Here is a 22,067-nt window from a genome sequence, read left to right as displayed (position 1 = left end):
ATCCTGATGGCATACTTAAAAACAAGAGCACCGCCTTGCGGGTGCAGACCGCTCATCTATTTTCTTTTTAAAGGTGAAGGGACTCTCATTTTCAATCACAAAGGAGGGAGGAGTGGAGTGAAGAGGGGTGTATAGTGTGGGGTTGTGGACATTTATTACATTATCTTCCAAAAAAGCGAAAAAAAAAAAAAATAATAAAAAAATCGGGGGGGGGGGGGGGGTATAGTGTGAGGGTGTGGTGATAATTTGTGAGATGATCTTAAAAAAAAAAAAAAAAAAAAAAAAAAATCAAAAAAAAAATTTGGGGGGGGGGTGGGGTGGGGGGGTGGGGTGGGGGTATAGTGTGAGGGTGTGGTGGTCATTTGTGAGATGATCTTATAAAAAAAAAAAAAAAAAAAAAAAAAATAGGGGGGGGGGGAGGGGGGGGAGGGGGGGGAGGGCACGGGGGATGGTTTGGGTGAAGTCTATTGTGGTATGTCAGGTAAGAGTAGTTTCATCAAAGTATCAATCAAATCTAATCATAAATAAAGAAGTTATGGCAATTTTAGCAAAATTTAATAATTTGACCTTGAGAGTCAAGGTCATTCAAAGGTCAAAGTAAAATTCAAGTTGCCAGGTACAGTAACCTCATGATAGCATGTAAGTATTTGAAGCTTGAAAGCAATAGCCTTGATACTTCGAGTGGATCGAAACACAAAATTTAACCATATATTAAAAGTTACTAAGTCAAAAAAGGGCCATAATTCCGTAACAATGACAACCAGAGTTATGCAACTTGTCCTTTTACTGTACCCTTATGATAGTTTGTGAGTGTTCCAAGTATGAAAGCAATATCTATGATACTTTAGGGGTAAAGTGACCAAAACATAAATCTTAACCAAATTTTCAATTTTCTAAGTATAAAGGGCCCATAATTCCGTCCAAATGCCAGTCAGAGTTACATAACTTTGCCTGCACCGTCCCCTTATGATAGTTCATAAATCTTGCAAGTATGAAAGCAATAGCTTTGATACTGTAGGAATAAAGTGGACCTAAACACAAAACTTAATCAAATTTTCAATTTTCTAAGTATAAAAAGGGCACATAATTCTGTCAAAATGCCAGTCAGAGTTACATTACTTTGCCTGCACAGTCCCCTTATGATAGTTAGTAAGTGTTGCAAGTATGAAAGCAATAGCTTTGATGCTTAAGGAATAAAATGGACCTAAACACAAAACTTAACCAAAATTGTCAATTTTCTAAGTATAAAAAGGGCACATAATTCTGTCAAAATGCATGCCAGAGTTATCTAACTTTGCCTGCCCAGTCCCCTCATGATAGTAAGTAAGTGTACCAAGTTTGAATGCAATAGCATTGATACTTACTGAGAAAAGTGGAACTAAACGCAAAACTTAACCAAAATTTTCAATTTTTTAAGTATAAAAAGGGCACATAATTCTGTCAAAATGCACGCCAGAGTTATCTAACTTTGCCTGCCTAGTCCCCTCATGATAGTAAGTAAGTGTACCAAGTTTGAATGCAATAGCATTGATACTTTCTGAGAAAAGTGGACCTAAACGCAAAACTTAACCGGACGCCGACGCCGACGCCGACGCCGACGCCGACGCCAAGGTGATGACAATAGCTCATAATTTTTTTTCAAAAAATAGATGAGCTAATAAAAATCAGATATAGATCCCTTGATTTGCAACAGAAATGTAAAATTCATTAAAAATTGTCATTATTAATATTGACAATAACTCCCTAATATCATATTGCAACTTGAAAACCTGAAGGGATACTTCGCATGAAATGTCATAAAGTTTAGATCATTAGCATTCAAAACCAAACACAGATAATAATTATTTTTCAAAGGGCTATAATCCCTACAAAATCAATGGAACAACCTGAAAATAAAGGCAGTTCATCTCAAAAAGAAAGTGCATATAAAATGGATAATTTGTTCCTCAGATCTTGTGTCATTAGAAAATGACATATAAATGATCACAGGAAAACTACTCCTTGAAAGATCATTGGACTGGAAAGATCTGACAAGGAGTCGCATGCCCACCCAAGCTGTAAGTTGTAACCAGTTTTATTCATTAGAGTCTGAAATCTCACACGGAAACAAAAAGTTACAAAATATCTATGACAGTCATTCCTAAAATGATGCCTTTAAGCCCTTTTTAAAGAGAAGAAGTACTTGTAGGTAAGCTGTTTCCCCTCCCTCCTGGTTGCCGAGCCCAATTAGGTAGACCTGCTGGGTACCGACCACTCCATTCTCGTCCTGCACAACATCAACATGCAGCTGCCGCACACCGGAGTCCTCATCACCTGCAGATAGCAGTTTAAAAAAAAGATGATATTTTTTAAGAATACAAGTTCCCAAAATTGTGTAAATATTAGCTAGAAATTTGTCAAAGAAATTTTTAAAGACACTGATGCCCCCACAATGAAATGTTTGGATAAATTTTTGAAGTGCATCAATGTATGGCAAAGTTATGACATGGACAGGAATCAGCAGACATGCATATGGACAGTAGCCCAGATGTACAGACACAAACAGACTGTGCAACTGATATCTGCTGCTTTCTTCAAAAGGGGGCATATCATTTTTCCCCCACATTTTCAATAGGTGACAGTTTTTAGAAGAAGCCTATCAGTAAAGGGCACATGTGATTAACAGATAAAATAATTCAAATGCTGGAGATAAACAAAACATAGAATTATACAAGTGAGTAGGTTCACTGTTATTTGATGCTTCACATGACCCCGACACTATCTGGTAAACATGAACTATGAACTGTGCACTATCAGGTACACATCATAAACCCGTACAGTGCACTATCTGGTACACATCAACCCGTACAGCGCACTATCTGGTACACATGAACCTGTACAGTGCACTATCTGGTACACATGAACCCATACAGTGCACTATCTGGTACACATGAACCCGTACAGTGCATTATCTAGAACACATGAGCCCTGTACAGTGCATTATCTGGTACACATGAACCCCATGCTGTGCATTATCTGGTACACATGAACCCATGCTGTGCATTATCTGGTACACATGAACCACATGTTGTGCACTATCTGGTACACATGAAACCCATGCTGTGCACTATCTGGTACACATGAACCCCATGCTGTTATCTGGTACACATGAACCCATGCTGTGCATTATCTGGTACACACGAACCCCATCCTGTGCACTATCTGGTACACATGAAACCCATGCTGTGCATTATCTGGTACACATGAACCCCATGCTGTGCATTATCTGGTACACACAAACCCCATGCTGTGCATTATCTGTTACATATGAACCCCATGTTGTGCACTATCGGGTACACATAAACCCCATGCTGTGCATTATCTGGTACACATGAAACCCATGCTGTGCACTATCTGGTACACATGAACCCCATAATGTACATTATCTGGTACACATGAACCCCATGCTGTGCATTATCTGGTACACATGAACCCCATGCTGTGATCTGGTACACACGAACCCCATGCTGTGCATTATCTGGTACACACGAACCCCATGCTGTGCACTATCTGGTACACATGAACCCCATAATGTACATTATCTGGTACACATGAACCCCATGTTGTGCACTATCTGGTACACACAAACCCCATGCTGTGCATTATCTGGTACACATGAACCCCATGTTGTGCACTATCTGGTACACATGAACCCATGCTGTGCATTATCTGGTACACATGAACCCCATGTTGTGCACTATCTGGTACACACGAACCCCATGATGTGCACTATCGGGTACACATGAACCCCATGTTGTGCACTATCTGGTACACATGAACCCCATGGTGTGCATTATCTGGTACACATGAACCCCGTCCCATGCACTATCTGGTACATGGACCCAATACTGTGAACTATCTGGTAGATGGACCTTGTACCTTGCACTAACTGGTACATGGACCCCATACTGTTAACTATCTGGTACACACAAACCCCATGCTGTGCACTATCCGGTACACATGAACCCCATAATGTACATTATCTGGTACACATGAACCCCATGCTGTGCATTATCTGGTACACACGAACCCCATGCTGTGCATTATCTGGTACACATGAACCCCATGTTGTGCACTATCTGGTACACACGAACCCCATCCTGTGCACTATCTGGTACACATGAACCCCATGATGTGCACTATCTGGTACACACGAACCCCATCCTGTGCACTAGCTGGTACACATGAACCCCATGGTGTGCATTATCTGGTACACATGAACCCCGTCCCATGCACTATCTGGTACATGGACCCAATACTGTGAAATATCTGGTAGATGGACCTCGTACTTTGCACTAACTGGTACATGGACCACATACTGTTAACTATCTGGTACACATGAACCCCATGCTGTGCACTATCTGGTACACATGAGCCTCGTGCCATGCACTATCTGGTACACATGAATCCTGTACCGTTTATATCTGTTACACATGAACCCCATACCGTGCACTATCTGGAACATGTTGTGGTTCCCCTCTATTGTCTCTGCCTTCACGATGATAGGCCCACCCTCAGACTGGCGTCGCGTGGTCACCATCAGACTCTCGTTGGCCTTGCAGTGGTGGCGAGTCTTCAGGTGACGCTTTAACTTGTCATTTCTATGGAAACTTTCACCGCAGAGGTCACATTGGAATGGGTTCTCACCTTTAAATACAAATATGGTAAGATTGACTGGAGCTCATTAGAAAATACCTTGTACTTTATATTGTCATTTATGATATAACTATAAGTCTATTTCATGCTGACTGGCTAACAGTTACTACTTAAAACCCTCGCCAGTTCAGTAATCAGCAATATTTGCTGTCAATGCTAAAGAAATTCTGCAGAAATTGGTCTGACAGGGCACAATCTCCATCTATACTGTTTCCAATGTTTAACCCTTAACCACTTAAGATACGTATTTAACCCTTAGTTTACCACTTAGATACATATTTAACCCTTTACCACTAAGATAAGTATTTTAATGCATGTGTAGTCCTTTTGAAAGTAAAATTTAATTAAAGTCTTTCTTACTACAATCAAGTTTTAAAGGCATCATTTCTAAACCTACTTAAAAGATACTGATGAGCAGCAAACAGCATAAAACCTAGACAGGCTGCGAGATACTTGCAGGCTGTTCTAGTTTTATGCTGCTTGCACATAGCCTTTTTCACTTTGCTTCTCAGTTGTAAAGGGTTTAACTGCTACAAATGCTAATGTGATGACTCAAGCTGCATCATCATTGATTATTTGTACAAGAAACATGCACTTCATACACTGCAGGAACAAAGATGCAATCATTTGAAACCATTTGGTATATAAATTATAGACAATCCCAGAAATCGATTACCTCCCGAATTACCCGCCCCTGAATACTCTCGCGCGCCTCCAAAACGGTACTGAAGAAATAAATATGGACCTATATATGTGTGTATAGGTCCCTACGCAAAACAAGGAAGCGAAACGGTTTTATCAAATATATTTGAGGATTTAAATAGTTTCTGTTATCGATCTGGCAACCACATAATAGTTTGTGGTTTTTTTTTAAATATAATTTACGTAATTAGTAGAAATAAGGTTCATTTGCATTCGTTTAAGAGTAATAAAACACAGCATGGACATGGACATGGTGTAGGTCCCTGGCATGAATAAGGTCTTGATTGTCATTAAACATGTTATTTAAAGGTGACGCGTGATATCTTATCTTAATTTCGGTATCTACACATGTGCAGACATGTGGTGTCACGGGCAAACCCATAAACGCTTTTAATCCACACTTGGAACATCGTCTCCCATTTAGCGATTTCGTTCACGCCTTGATGGCTGATGTGTTTTTTTTAAAAGAGATGTGTGTTGCTGTCATTAATAATCCGTAATTAAAGTAAAATAAATCACTTATTGTGTTCGCGTTTTTATTTTTTAAGCGTAAATTTAGACCATTTTACAAAAATAAATTTAATAAAGACATACGTTAAGGAAATCTAGAGAACACAATTGGAACTATTTAAGTTTATTTAAGGCTCATTATTTTTCATGTCGAACATTTCAATCGTGAATTAAGATGTTATTAAGAAAATTTAATAATATTTCAGGCAACATGTAAAACGTTATTTAAATAGTGATATTATAAAGTTGTAGACAAAAGCTGATATGTCCTTTTCAATAACAAAAGTATGACATATCCTGACATCTTACACAGTTTTGCAAGCGAATAACTCCGATACTTGTTCATTTAAATCACAAAATTCATTTCCAGCTAGATATTTTTGTATTAGCTTGAGAGCGATTTTTAAATAAAAGATTGCTAAAAACCACCTTAGTTTTTGACTAAACTAGATACATAATTTAAATTTAAAAAAAAATCTCTTCCTGAAATTTTACAGAGTTTCGATGTAATAAAGATTTACGGAACAATTTTAGAATCACAAACTTCATTTCGGCTATAGATTTGTATATTACCTTTAAAATGACACTTACAAGGGAAATATTAATAGCGAAATGGTAAATGTTTAGACAAACTATGTATTATTCAATAAAAGAAGTCATCTTCAGTTTTTAATCTTACAATGTTTCTTAATGAATATCTCCGGAAAGTATAGAAAGTACGACATTTAATAAGAAATAATATAGGCTTAAACAAAGGCAGATATCAATATAATTGTCTACATCGACCTTAAATCTATCTTATTAATATCAAAGATCTATAAAAAAAAAATAGTCTGAATGAATGTTTCCAATCTTTATATATTGATAGATCTTTGTTAACATCTCCGGCACTATTTACGCTAAAATCACAACATTTACTTCAGACTTTAGATATTTTTATGCCTTTATACTTATGCTTGAATAATTTTATTTCATAAAGAAATAATTAAATTTTATATAAAGGCATTACTGAAAGGTATGCTTAAAAATGCCAACTCGGCCTTAAACATTACGTGTTGTAACTGAATATTGTTGCAGAGACACATATTTTATGAATCTATCGTGTATATTTTTTATTTAAATTATATCGATTTACGATCTGATACATATAGACACTTGGTTTCACTATTCACTTGTTTTCAATCCTACTGTGCGAAGTCATAAAGTACTGTTTATTGGAATAAAGCGGGTGTACACTATGATAACGTTGTAATCTGTTAAATTCTTCAGTACCGTTTTCAATCGCGGGTTACGTGATAGCCAATATGGCGGCGCCCATATTATCGATTCTGGGATTGTCTATAAATAAAATCTGCAAAACGAAAGTATTAAGTGTAGCGTAATGAAACTGCAAGGAAACTGTTATATTAATTTCTTCACTTAAAATAGTCACATATCGTCGCTGTCATTCTCAAACCTTGTAGCTAAAAAATGCCAACTTTTCAGGAGAGAGAAAAAAACGTCACATTTTTTTATAATGATGTTTTAGAAATTGAAATTCTGTAAAAATCCCAAACAAATGAAGCTGCAAAATACGGTATAAGCTGTAGTCGCATAAGTATTACTGATAAGTCATACTGATATTCAGAAATGGTAGCTACCATATTTTGTCATTACAGTTTTGTCATTTTTATGAGATACGGCAATTCGTCCTGATAGAAAACCTCGGAGCTGCAAATATAAAAGCGTTTTTGCCAAATTTGTCCAAACGAAATGACGTACCTACCGTATAGGCGAAATGACGTCGCTAGGACTTTTCGCTCCCCAAAAAAGCCAACAATCAAGCAACAACATTTTGTCACATGGCTTTTTCAAGGGCTTTGATTGGCATAGAGCTACAAGATATAGCACAAAACACGCGTCAGACTTCATATATTCGGAAAAGACAATCTTTTTTTTAACATTTTGGTGCTAAAAGGTTTGAGATCGACAGCGACGATATAAACATCTTGGTCTTTTCATAACCTAGACACACTCTACTTTATTGTTCATACAATTGTTCTTATATAAAAAGAACAGGGTTTAAAAAAAATCTAGAAGTAAACACTTAATTCTATGGGCAGTTGGCTAGTCAAACCCAGTGAATGTCCACCCCTGTAACTTCAATTTGTAATGGTAGTATTCCATTGACAAACTCATCATACCTGTGTGTACAGATCTCATATGGTGTTTGTATCCGGTAACCTCTGTGTACTCTTTGCCGCAGAATTCACATTTGTATGGCTTGAGGCGTTCCTTGGGGTCTACATGGACCTGCTTGTGACGGACAAGGCTCCTGCAGGGGTATTGATACACAGGCATATTTTCATATGAGAAATTAAGTAATGTAAAGTAAATTACAGAGTGCTTACTAACTACTCAAACTGAAATTTCATGATTTTAATCATACATTTTTTATTACAAAACTCAGCTTGCAATGAGAATATCGGCAATTTTACAATGAACAAGAATATGTGTTTGACAGAAACACTATGTCTCCTCTGCACCGCTTTGAAGCTATATATTTGACCATTGACCTTTAAGGATGACCTTGGCCTTTCACCAATCAAAATGTGCAGCTCCATGAGATACACATGCATGCCAAATATGAAGTTGCTATCTTCAATATTGCAAAAGTTATGGCAAAATATTTAAGTTGGAGCAAACAAACAAACCAAACAACCAACAGACAGGGCAAAAACAATATGTCCACCACTATAGTGGTGGGGGACATAAAGAGCACAGAAAAATTATTTAAGATTGTGCCAAAATCATTATGGGAATGGTTTGGTTAGATTTGTACATATGTGCATGTTCTGTGCCCTAAACTAATTTGCACAAGGAAAATAATAGAATATGATATATTGCAAAGATATATATTGAAATAAGCAAACATCAGAGCAAATGACAAGATTCCAAGTTAAGTGAGAAATTTGCTCCCCCAACACACTAGTTCAAACGCATGATTTACATGTACATATTCAGACCTGAAGTAAATGAACTCCTTTCCACACAGGTCACACCGGTACTGCTGCTCTCCATTGTGCAGACGGAGGTGGTCGTGGAAGTGTTTGCGGGACATGAAGCCCTTACCGCACACGTCACACACATACTTCTTGAGGCCGGTATGGATGAGCATGTGCTGCTTACAGAGTGCGTTCGAGCCAAACTGCTTGTCACAGTACTGGCACTTGAAGGGTTTGCCTGTCTGGTGCTGGCTCCTGCATCAGGGAACAACTGTCAGACTACTGCTCAACAAACATTATGCTGTATACACATTTTAAGGTCGAACAAAACTAGTTATTATATGATCTTGTAAACAAACACAAATTTATAATAAAATTGTAAATTCTGGTTATCATTGCCAACTCCCCAATTTGAATCAGAAGATAGAGAAAAAGACTGTTAAAATACAAGTATGATCCAAACTCAGACACAAACGTAAATGCACCATCAATGTTGTATTTTGTAACCAGATTTTTTTTTAGGCAAGGCCAAGCCTCCAGGCTTATCAGCAATTACACATTCTGCTTTTAAGAAAGTCTCTTCTGAGCATAAATCCAAATTAGACATACAGTTTCGTCCCTGATTAGCCTGTACACTGCACAGGCTAATCTGGGACAACACTTTATGCACATTCATAAATTACCCTTTTCACAGAAAACAACCAATATATTGACAAAACTGACAACAAGAAGAATTTCTAAAGTAAGTATGACATTTATAGAAAACTTATTGAAAATCATTAAGAAATCTGTTTGAGATTGAGGCCCATATTAGGTCTCTAATGAAGATGTTACAATATTCCAAGGTTGATTCTACACGATACCGTTTATGGTCTGTGAGTTGCTTGCTGTCAGGGAAGGTCTCACCGCACACTTCACATGTCACCTTGTCTGCCTCCTGATGGTTCAGCATGTGGGCCTTCAGGTAGCTCCGGTACTTTAGCACCTGAGGCAGGCAATCATTCAGGTAAACACATGCTGACCATAATTGGTCACTGACGAATGACAAATAGTGTCATTTTCTTGGCAGAACAATTTGAAACAAAGTGAAAAAGAGGTCAAAGTAAAATATTTACCATAATACCATAAAGGATATAGAAGAGAATTTAAGACTTTGCCTTACTTTTCCACAATTGCATAATTACAGCAAATTTAATTAACGACATCAACTCATATTTCCATCACCTGATTTATTGGTATATACTCGAATATTGTTTAAGAAAAGTTACACAAACATCAAAAAGTACATTTTGTCCATGGCAAGACAGCCATGCCGATGTCAAGATCCAAGACACTTTACAGCGCATCACTTCGTATGTATTGCATATATACACCTCATGGTGATGACAATTAATATACTTCAGAATGATTTTTTTCCACAAATTCGGTTGACATCGTAAAACTAATCTACCAAGAAAGGGGCTCCAACATAATGCCTCCCTATGAGGGTTTTATTAAGAACTGTTGAACCAATCGTCCAAACTACCGACCTGTCCACAGATGTTGCACATGGTAGGTGTTTTGCCCTGTGTGACGGGTATGCCCCTGGCAATCTTGTCAGCCCGCTGCTCATGGTACTTCATGTGCTGTCGCAGCTTCAGCCGGTCGTAGAACACCTTGCTGCAGCCCTCCCACTGGCACACGTTACCCATCACTGCCGAGGAACTGTCCTGAAACATGGGCACAGCCTATGTGATAGATTGGCCATAGAAACTCTAAAGTTAATTTACAGATTTGTTTCCTGATTGGGACTTTATTTTGCACAGCATTTACTGTTATTTAGGAATTACCTTAAAAGCAAATATCAATAAATAAAAATACTTTTTCACTTGCAGGGATTGTTTTTAGCACATTTTTTGTTTAAATGAACATGATAATGCATCGGTTATAACATCATTAAAAGAAAATGAATTTTTTAATTTTGTATTAAACTTACGTTTGCAAGTTTAAGTATATAAACTTATTTAAAATCCCTTCAACACAACGGCTATCCTACCTTAGTGCCCACAATTATCTTATGGTCCCTCCTGGCATGTACCGTGAGCAGACTCAGTGCAAAGAAGACCTTATCACAGTGGTCACATTTGTAGTGTTCCTCCGTGACCTCGTGCCGGTGCATGTGCTGGTCAAGCTGGCCCTGGGAAGCGAGACAAATCCCACACAACGTACAGGCAAACTCAGTCTTCATCTCCACTGACTCAGTAGCCTCATCCTGGATTGCATCTGTCGACTTCTCGTCCGACAAAAGTGCAGAAAACTCAGCCAAACTCAAACCGCCTGGAAATTTCACCCGTAGATGAATGCGGCGATGCTCCACCAATGCTTCCTTCTTCTTGAAGGTCTTTTCGCAGAGCTCGCATTTGTAAGGTCGAATAATATGGGCTGCAACGCGGTGATTTTTGAGGTCTCGTTCGGTGGTGAATCCACGGCCGCACATTCTACACACGTGAGGGGCGTGTACTGGATGTGTGTCGATGTGTTTGCTAATAAGGTTTAACTTCGTGAACTTCTTGCCGCAGATGGTACACTTGTACAAGGCTTCCCTGTATCTGCAGTTTTGCTGAAAATATCAAACAAGAAACTTGTTATTTGCCAAGAAAATGCAAGAAGGTTTTTTGGTCTAATATTTTATAACAAAAAGTGTAGTAAATTTGTTTTCAAAGTGATATGATAAGACAGTGACAATATTGTGAGATATTGCAAGAATATCCACTATATCATCTACAAGTTAGAACTGAAATTTTTTACCCATGTAATGGATATGATGTCTTCTTTGTAATAAGGAGTTGGTGATCACTTAGTCTTCAAGTTATTGAAAAGTGTTTTGTTTATCAGAACAAGTCATGGTCGTTTAAAAAAAGGACTTGAGATTTAAACAGTGTTTTGATTAATCTCCAGCTTTAAACATTCTTGAGCCAAAATAGCAAGTTTTGGGACAAGTATGAAAAGATCTTGGTTTAAAAGAGCTACATGTAATTTCAGTGATCCGTTTAGGTTTGCCCTTTGTCTGCTTCCCTTATGGACTGGTCAACACACAAGGTGGGAGTATCTTTTTAGATCAAATACATTTTTCAAATATTGCACATTTTAATACTATATTCAAAAATCTCAAATTCACATAACTGACTAAAATTGTAATTGGATTTAACAAATAATCAGGACAAGAGATGTGTTTGTTAGAAACACAATGCCCCCTTCTGCGCCACTTTGAAGCAATATATATGAACTTTGACATTGAAGGATGATCTTGACTTTGACCTTTCACCATTCAAAATGTGCAGCTGCATGAGATACACATGCATGCCAAATATCAAGTTGCTCTCTTATATATTGCAAAAGTTTTTAGCAATGTTAAAGTTTTCGGACAGACGGACAAACGCCATATATTTGACCTTTGACCTCAAAGGACGACCTTGACCTTTCACCACTCAAAATGTGCAGCTCCATGAGATACACATGTATGCCAAATATCAAGTTGCTATCTTCAATATTGCAAAAGTTATGAACAATGTTAAATTTTTCGGACGGACAGACAGACTGACGGACAGTTCAAAAACTATATGCCACCCTTCGGGGGCATAAAAAGGTCAGGTGAGGGGTTTGACTTTCCAACCTGCCTCTTTTACCCAGCCCAATATACTATTTTGTATCTGACCCTACTACTTGAGGCTCCAGCTCATTGATATCCTACTTACATGTGTGTTTTCAGCTCCAGATAGTCAAAGTAACCCTTGTCCTACTTACAGAGATGTGTGTTTCCAGCTCCAGATAGTGACAGTTTTATCCTACTTACAGAGATGTGTGTTTCCAGCTCCAGATAGTTATAGTTTTATCCTTCTTACAAAGATGTGTGTTTCCAGCTCCAGATAGTCAAAGAAGCCCTTATACTACTTACAGAGATGTGTGTTTCCAGCTCCAGATAGTGACAGTTTATCCTACTTACAGAGATGTGTGTTTCCAGCTCCAGATAGTCAAAGAAGCCATTATCCTACTTACAGAGATGTGTGTTTCCAGCTCCAGATAGTCAAAGAAGCCCTTATACTACTTACAAAGATGTGTGTTTCCAGCTCCAGATAGTGACAGTTTATCCTACTTACAGAGATGTGTGTTTCCAGCTCCAGATAGTCAAAGAAGCCATTATCCTACTTACAGAGATGTGTGTTTCCAGCTCCAGATAGTCAAAGAAGCCATTATACTACTTACAGAGATGTGTGTTTCCAGCTCCAGATAGTCAAAGAAGCCCTTATCCTACTTACAGAGATGTGTGTTTCCTGCTCCAGATAGTCAAAGAAGCCCTTATACTACTTACAAAGATGTGTGTTTCCAGCTTCAGATAGTGACAGTTTATCCTACTTACAGAGATGTGTGTTTCCAGCTCCAGATAGTGACAGTTTTATCCTACTTACAGAGATGTGCGTTTCCAGCTCCAGATAGTGACAGTTTATCCAACTTACAGAGATGTGTGTTTCCAGCTCCGGATAGTCAAAGAAGCCCTTATACTACTTACAGAGATGTGTGTTTCCAGCTCCGGATAGTCAAAGAAGCCCTTATCCTACTAACAGAGATGTGTGTTTCCAGCTCCAGATAGTCAAAGAAGCCCTTATACTACTTACAGAGATGTGTGTTTCCAGCTCCAGATAGTGGCAGTTTATCCTACTTACAGAGATGTGTGTTTCCAGCTCCAGATAGTCAAAGAAGCCCTTATCCTACTTAAAGAGATGTGTGTTTCCAGCTCCAGATAGTGACAGTTTATCCTACTTACAGAGATGTGTGTTTCCAGCTCCAGATAGTCAAAGAAGCCCTTATACTAATTACAGAGATGTTTTTCCAGCTCCAGATAGTCAAAGAAGCCCTTATCCTACTTACAGAGATGTGTGTTTCCAGCTCCAGATAGTCAAAGAAGCCCTTATACTAATTACAGTGATGTGTGTTTCCAGCTCCAGATAGTGACAGTTTTATCCTACTTACAGAGATGTGTGTTTCCAGCTCCAGATAGTCAAAGAAGCCCTGCCAACACTTGGTACAGAAGCAGGCGTAGTCAAAGTGGATCTTGCGATGGTTCATCAGGTCACCTATGTCCTCAAACATCTGCTCACACACGTCACATTTCATGGCCAGTGTGCTGTTGTGGCAATCTTAAAGTAACATAAATAATTGCAATCAATGAATATTTCGTAAAATAAAGTAAATTAATAAAAAATCAGTTTTCCTTATAGCATTAGTCAAAATTAAAACGCTAGATATAATATAATTACATAGATGTAACAAATACAAAATGCTCATTTCAAAAATTTTGTGGCACAAATGTTAACACATCGTTAAAAACTTCATTCTTTTAAATATCTCAATTTATTGTAATTCATTTGCAAAAATCTTGAGTGCATAAACGCATTAAGTTTTTCTTGCAGTTTGTGGTGATATCTTAAGATTTAAGAATAAATCCTTTAATACATCTGAAATTGGTGCCAAAATTTCACGTTGCATGCTGCATAACCATGATGATGAATGCTTACATATAAAACTTTTGGACAAGAACACAGGCTTATTAAATGCAGTAATTGTGATGAATTTCATATTGCTATAAGAAGCATACAAAACTGTCTTTTATGCACTAGTTGAAATTCTAAAGAAAAATTGTTTAATAAAGTTATTTGTGTGTTTACATCAATTAACATTCAATTGTGAACCCCACAAACTCACGTGATCCTGCACCCTGATATATTCCATTTTAATTTCCTTCAATGATATATCGTCGCTGTCGTTTTCAAACCTTGTAGCTATAAAAAAAACAAAAAAAATTTTTTTTTCGTCTTTTCCGAATATATGAAGTCTGGCACGTGTTTTGTGCTATATCTCGTAGCTCTACGTCAATTAGAGCCCTTGCAAAAGCCATGTTGCGAAATGTTGTAGAATAATTGTTGGCTTTTTTCCGGCGAAAAAGTCGTAGCTCATTAAAATGACAAAACTGTGGTGACAAAATATCGTAGCTACCATTTCTGAAAATCAGTATGACTTACGCGTCTACGGCTTATACCATATTTTGCAGCTTCATTTGTTTGGTATTTTTTTTACAGAATTTCAATTTCTAAAACATCGTTATAAAAAATGTGATGGTTTTTTCTCTCTCCTGAAAAATTGGCATGTTGTAGCTAAGAGGTTTGAGAAGGACACAGACAGCGACGATATATTCATACGACACACAAACACTAACTTGGTACATGAAAGTCATGTGTTGAATATATTGTCCAACAAAAAAACAACAAGAGGGCCATGATGGCCCTAAATCGCTCACCTGACTAACCAAATACAATCCCAACCCAGTTTTCATCAAGATAAACATTCTGACCAAATTTCATAAAGATTAGATGAAAACTGTTACCTCTATTGTCTACACAAGGTTTTTCTAATATTTGACCTATTGACCTAGTTTTTGACCCCAGGTGACCCAAATACAATCCGAACACAGATTTCATCTTGATAAACATTCTGATCACACTTTATAAAGATTGGATGAAAACTGTGACCTCTATTGTCTACACAAGGTTTTTCTATTATTTGACCTAGTGACCTAGTTTTTATCCCCAGATGACCAAAATACAATCCCAACCCTGATTTCATCAAGACAAACATTCTGACCAAATTTCATGAAGATTGAATGAAAACTGTGACCGCTATTGTCTACACAAGGTTTTTCTATTATTTGACCATGTGACCTAGTTTTTTACCCAAGATGACCCAAATACAATCCCAACCCATATTTTATCAAGATAAACATTCTGACCAAATTTCATAAAGATTGGATGAAAACTGCGACCTCTATTGTCTATACAAGGTTTTTCTATTATTTCACCTAGTGACCTAGTTTTTGACCTAGTGACCTAGTTTTTGACTCCAGATGACCCAATACAAACCCAACCCAGATTTCATCAAGATAAACATATCTGTTAAACATAAACATTCTGACCAAATTTCATAAAGATTGGATGAAAACTGTGACCTCTACTGTCTACAGAAAGAAATTGTTGACGTTTTTTTCTATTATTTGACCTAATGACCTAGTTTTTGACCTCAGATGACCCAAATACAATCCCAACCCAGATTTCATCAAGATAAACATTCTGACCAATTTCATAAAGATTGGATGAAAACTGCGACCTCTATTGTCTACACAAGGTTTTTCTATTATTTGACCTAGTTTTTTTACCCCAGATGACCCAAATACATTCCCAAGCCAGATATCATCAAGATAAACATTCTGACCAAATTTCATAAAGATTGGATGAAAACTGCGACCTCTATTGTCTTCACATGGTTTTTCTATTATTTGACCTAGTTTTTTTTACCTAGTAACCTAGTTTTTGACCCTAGATGACTCAAATACAATCCCAACCCAGATTTAATCAAGATAAACATTCTGACCAAATTTCATAAACATTGGATGAAAACTGTGACCTCTACTGTCTACACAAACAAATTGTTGATGATTTTTCAATTATTTGACCTTGTGACCTAGTTTTTGACCCCAGATGTCCCAAATACAATCCCAATCCAGATTTCATCAAGATAAACATTCTGACCAAATTTCATAAAGATTGGATGAAAACTGCGACCTCTATTGTTGACACAAGTTTTTGTCTATTATTTGACCTATTATGTGACCTAGTTACCTAGTTTTTGACCCCAATGACCCAAATATAATCCCAACCCAGATTTATCAAGATAAACATTCTGACCAAATTTCATAAAGATTGGATGAAAACTGTGACATCCATTGTCTACACAAACAAATTGTTGACAGACACACGCATGCACACACACACATATGGACGCCAGACCTCACAGGGTCACATAAGCTCTAGAGCTGCAACGTTTCAAATACAGCTCGATTTGATTTCAATTTCAGACACCCCGATAACATTTTTTTCCATTTGATTCATCTTCAAACCTAGTTTTATCTTATATTCACTCCTCTGCCTCAAAATAAACATTTCTGTTCAAAAAAGTCGCATACCTAGATATCTTGGGCATTTGTCAAATTGTGTGTTTGTTTGATATAGTTTAGTTGGTTCAACAGTGTTTTAAAAACTGTTGAAAGTGTGTTAAATTAACATTTGAAAGAAATATTTTGCAAGAAACTGCACATTGTCTATCAAACTATGTCAATATTTCAATAAAACACATAAAAAAGAATAGCAAATTAGGACTCAATTTTAATATAAAAAACTTGTGACTGGAAGATTGTGTTGAATACACAATAATATAAAATTAAATAAATAATCATAAGAACATCTGGAATCAGTGGAGTTATAGTACTATCACTATAATACTTATATCAAAACCGCTACAAGCATGTCTACCATTGTGCCGTGACAGCATCACCTGTTACCTGTAGGACAAAGCACATTCTCTAATAAACTTAACAAATTCCAAACAGAAACAGAACTACTTTTCTGGCTGGCGACTTGAGTAGTTGCACTTGTGCTACCTATTAGTCTTGCTAAATCAACCTTATGTTTGCATCTGTGAAGCACAGTTTACACTTTGCTTTATCGGGAGGGCTACCATCCCAAACCGAAAATACTGCCACACTTTAGATTTTAGCTTCTTAGGCGCATCTGATAATTTCAATATGTCGGCCACAACTTGTTCAGCCATTTTGACGCTTTTTCCAAAAGTAGACTGTAACGCACTTATTGATTGGATGATTAAAGTAATAAGCGGCCAATCGCGCGCGTTGTAATTACAGGTAAAGATAAAACCTACACCTTTCTGTATCAAATAGTCAGAATACAGCGAGCTTTACGTATCTATGTATATATATGTCTATATGTTGAAGAATCGAATTGAATTTGGTTGTTTGGTATCGTAATCAAATCGATGCATTTCGAACCAGTTTTCGATGCATCGGATCGAATAGTTGCAGCTCTAATAATCTCACCATGTCACTTTGTGACAAGTGAGCTAAAAAGAGCATTTTGTATCGTGTTCAATCTATGTTACCAGATCACATCTAGTGTTGACATTTTGGTTATTGCTATAAGAAGCATTGATTTTTATATGTTAACTATATTTTTTGAAAGATTGTACTAAATATTTGATGATTTTGAGTGTGTATGGGCTTTTTACCACAGGAATATCGTACTCATATTTATTACTCCTTTAGCAAACATTTGCAAATGTATGTAAACCTAAACATATAAATATATATATTTCATATGGAATATCTTATGGGTTATCTTAGTGGCATAATCAGGCCTTTCCCGCGCTTTGCTTAAGCCCAGAAGCTGTTGGGACATATTTGGTGGTACCATCTTTATGTCTTGTTTTGTTTACATTTTATACAGCATAATGAAATTCAACACCACTAGAACTACTCCCGGGTCTGAAATGTCTTTTGAAGTCATTGATTTTAAAGTCGGCTGCTACATGTATCAGACATTTATTTAATCCTTTCCCCCATAAGAAGCAAAGTGAAAATGGCTTTTTATTTTAAGCCATGCTAATTTGTTTTTTGACAACATTATTTATTACCGATACAATTTTAATTAAGATTATAATAAGGTCGTCAATTGCAGTACATGTAGTGTTAACTTGCAATGACATGTGTGTAACTTAAAGACAACCCTGTTACTGGGCACCCACCAGCAATGTGCACGCTGAGATCCTTGGAACTCTTGAACTCTCTAACACAGGTGTCACACAGGAAGCGCCTGTCATGCTTGTCGTGTGCATCCTCCATGTGACGGGAAAGAGCTCGCTGCTGGGTGAACACACGGCTGCATTTCTCACACACGTAGTCTGTCTCATTGTGGTCAGACTTCTTGTGCGACTGGAATAGGATTATAGGGCAACGCTGATTTTGATATAATATACAGCTTAGAAAAGCAGTGTTGTTATTTAAAGCTTAGGCGGGTGCTTTTTCGTTTTCGTGCCGAGCATGATAAACCTGATCTATAATCAACACTAATCTATTATTCTATTTATCCCACTGTTTATTCAGTAAACCTTTTTATTTAAAAAAAATTAGTTTTAATGAGTGTTTGTCGTACTTTGATAATGACTGTAGTGTAACCAAGTGTATTACTCCGCGTTCCAAAAATAAACGCTGATTATTTTTTTAAATCAGAATATCGTTCTGTGAGAAAGAGTCGTGTGTTATTAATTACAATTTTATTCATATTGAATTGCAAATCTAAAAGTTTTATAACATCAATATAACATTTAATTGTTATATACAAGGAACTTCATTTGTTTACAACGCAGCCTAACAACTTAGCATGTGCCGTTGATTATAGATGAAATTAAATAAACGGGGCTTTAATCAACCGAATTCGCTGTAAAAGTGGGATAAATATGTTTTGGCCAAAATAGCAGTGATTTTACTGCGTTTCAGGTTTCCAAGAAACCTTTGTCTTTGTCATGAATAGTTGAAACTTTTCTTTAGTAATTGTGAAAGCATTTTATCAATAAATCTTTGTTGAAAAATATTGAAACACTCATTTTGCAAGATGCATTCTTTTTTTATAAACATCCATGGTCAAAGTGCAATAATAGGACACACTGTTGATTACTTGGCATGTTACTGAAATATGTGGTAAAGTCTACATGATAGTAATCATTAAAGGGACACCATGCTGGTCAAATGTCTCATATGAACACTAAAGAACATGGTTCACTAACCACCCAAAAGCGCCCCAAAAATCAATGAAATCAAATTTTCAAAAATGTCATTTTTTTATTTTGTATTCATCTTCTATAACATTTAAATTGCACAAAAAGTCAAATTTTATAAGTGTGCCTTGTTTTCAATTGTAAAAAAAATCATGATAAAAGTACATCACAAACAAGAAAACGGCGAATTTACACTAAATTTCTTTGTTTCATCAACAAATAAACTGTCAGCGCACGAGAACACCATGACAAATTTTGTCTTAAACAGTAACAAAAACAACAAAAGACAAAATACTATATTTTTGTGAAGGTGTTATTGCGCGCTCATATCTTACTTTAAAAAAATGTGTAACCCAGTGCTGATCTCCGAGAACCCACCATGCTTTATTGAACCTATCTTTTTAACCCTATATTAAAAAACACTGCTTAAAATACCACTTATTACCGAAATTTATTAGAGGTTTTAAGTCTGAAATGGCAAAATAATGATCTTATCAATGTTGGTGTTAAAAAAAGAAGCCATAAGAAACGATTTTGTGTACGCGCCATTCGAAAATAACTGGGTACGAATAGCGTCGGTATCCAATGTAAACAAAGTGCAGACGACGCGTTTTCCAAAGTCGGATTTACCCGATATCTTAAAGGTAAGTTGGCATTTAGATAAACAATTATTTTTTCTATTCAAAAAATGATGGTTTACCCATTTCATGGTCCATAATTATGGCTTACTAAAACGTATGTTATAATCCATTCGCGCGATTACGAACGATGTCACTGTTAAAGTAGATATTTACTGGTTAGCGAGTAGTGCTCGGACGTAAGAAAGGGCTTTGTTTAATAACTTTCTTAATAATACGAAATATTTTTTTAAAAGTTACTGATACATTCTGGGTTCTTTATTTACAAGTAAGTGCAAACAAAACATTGTTTGATATGCGCATGCATTTGTACGAGGGCCGAATTTAGGGTCATTAAAGGGAGGTAATTTTCCACTGTACAGAAGTACATGTATTTACCGGACATTTATAAAAATTGAGTTATTGGAAACAAATTAAAGTTAAAATGAAACATTCCTGAACACGTTAAGACAACGTAAATACATTAATTTGATAATGGAATATGTCGTCTTATGCGTGTGTAAATAAAGTTTAATGTGTTTTCCATATCGGTGCAAACAAAGATCTATTAATAAACACGTAGATCTACATGTATATTAAAGATGTTTGATCAAACGATAATATCCTTTTTCAAGGGAGAAAATCCAAACAGTGAGTATTTAATGTTAACTGAGATTTTCTGCTATTTTTTTGAAATGTTTACTAGGTACATTTTGCAAGCAATTCAGATATCTGTATACAACAAAAAGTGCCGATTTTTAATGTACGAAAAGCAATAATTTAAATAGTGTTTGAATGTCAGCAACAGCAGTTTGTGGTTAAAAAATATTGTAAAGTAAAATAATCTGCCTATTGTAGTAGACGAACGAAAATCACAAGCACACGGATAGGGTTTCGGTACAGTCTCGGCGATTTAAAGCGAAAAAGTGCTGATTTTAACATTCAAATCTGCTCATTTTGGAAGATGTTGTAAACATGACGATAAATATGTTTTTAAACTACACACATGTATTCATAATTGCAATTTCTTTGCGAGATAAATTGTGTTATTAAAGCTGAACATGTACTCTTTTTATTTCCGCGTTTAAGTGATGAACAGCTAAGTGAACTAACACTTGGTGTTTACCAATTGCGTTTGAGTACGAGCTACATGCAAGCGCATACAACTGGAAATTGTGACATTAAAGTGCATGTTCACGAGCAAAGTTTGATTTCTGCAAAATTGCAAAGTCGCCATACATCTATTAGAAGGTACATGCTGTGGATACGTCACAGTGAGGATATGGTCAAATCATGGTACTGCCAATGCAAGACTGGATCGCGAGTGGTTGGAATGTGTTCACACATTGCAGCCGTAGTCTGGTTCTTGTCTGCCGGTAGATATCAGCAAAAGGAAAGTTTAGGGGTTCGAGACTGGGGAAAGTACCTGTCTGACGCTTCTGCAATTCGTATTGATGATTCAAATTCTAGCGAGAGTGATAGCGAAGTTTTTTAGACTGATTTTATTTCATTCTACCAGGGTCTCCATGCACGTTTCATATACAAGTTTTTAAGCCTTGGCTTTGTGTTAGCACTGGGAAACCTTGAGACATAAGTGGAAATTGCTCATTTTGACATTAACGTCATTTTCAATTGGGACCTGCTATAATGGAAATGATGTGCATGGATACATGCTTTTAATCAAAATGTATGCATAGTCATGTTAACAAAAATGTTATGAGCAAACAATATGTTACTGGTATAACATTAAAATAATTAGTTACTTAACATATGTTAAGATCTATATAATTCATCAAACAGATGAAGGGTTGCTTTTGTCTATTTCCTTATTAATTGTTTATATTTCTGA

At 36.5% G+C, this 22,067-nt stretch overlaps 1 protein-coding gene across 3 annotated transcripts in view; it reads right to left on the bottom strand.

Annotated features, from left to right (window-relative positions):
- The window catches only part of LOC127872176 (zinc finger protein 420-like), a 47,305-nt gene that overhangs the window by 4,412 nt on the left and 20,826 nt on the right, over positions 1–22,067 (bottom strand). For all 3 annotated transcript variants that reach the window (XM_052415517.1, XM_052415512.1, XM_052415523.1), the window contains exons 7-15: positions 18,573–18,759; positions 13,899–14,065; positions 10,927–11,490; positions 10,421–10,600; positions 9,755–9,876; positions 8,913–9,146; positions 8,091–8,221; positions 4,486–4,686; positions 2,183–2,313 (exon numbers count right to left, since the gene is read on the bottom strand). In XM_052415517.1, the coding sequence (XP_052271477.1) occupies positions 2,183–2,313; positions 4,486–4,686; positions 8,091–8,221; positions 8,913–9,146; positions 9,755–9,876; positions 10,421–10,600; positions 10,927–11,490; positions 13,899–14,065; positions 18,573–18,759 (1,917 nt within the window). The remainder of the gene's footprint in view (positions 1–2,182; positions 2,314–4,485; positions 4,687–8,090; positions 8,222–8,912; positions 9,147–9,754; positions 9,877–10,420; positions 10,601–10,926; positions 11,491–13,898; positions 14,066–18,572; positions 18,760–22,067) is intronic.

The sequence above is a fragment of the Dreissena polymorpha genome, chromosome 1 (assembly GCF_020536995.1).
Source record: "Dreissena polymorpha isolate Duluth1 chromosome 1, UMN_Dpol_1.0, whole genome shotgun sequence".
Lineage (NCBI taxonomy): Eukaryota > Metazoa > Mollusca > Bivalvia > Myida > Dreissenidae > Dreissena > Dreissena polymorpha.
This window is presented reverse-complemented; position numbering and strand designations above follow the sequence as displayed.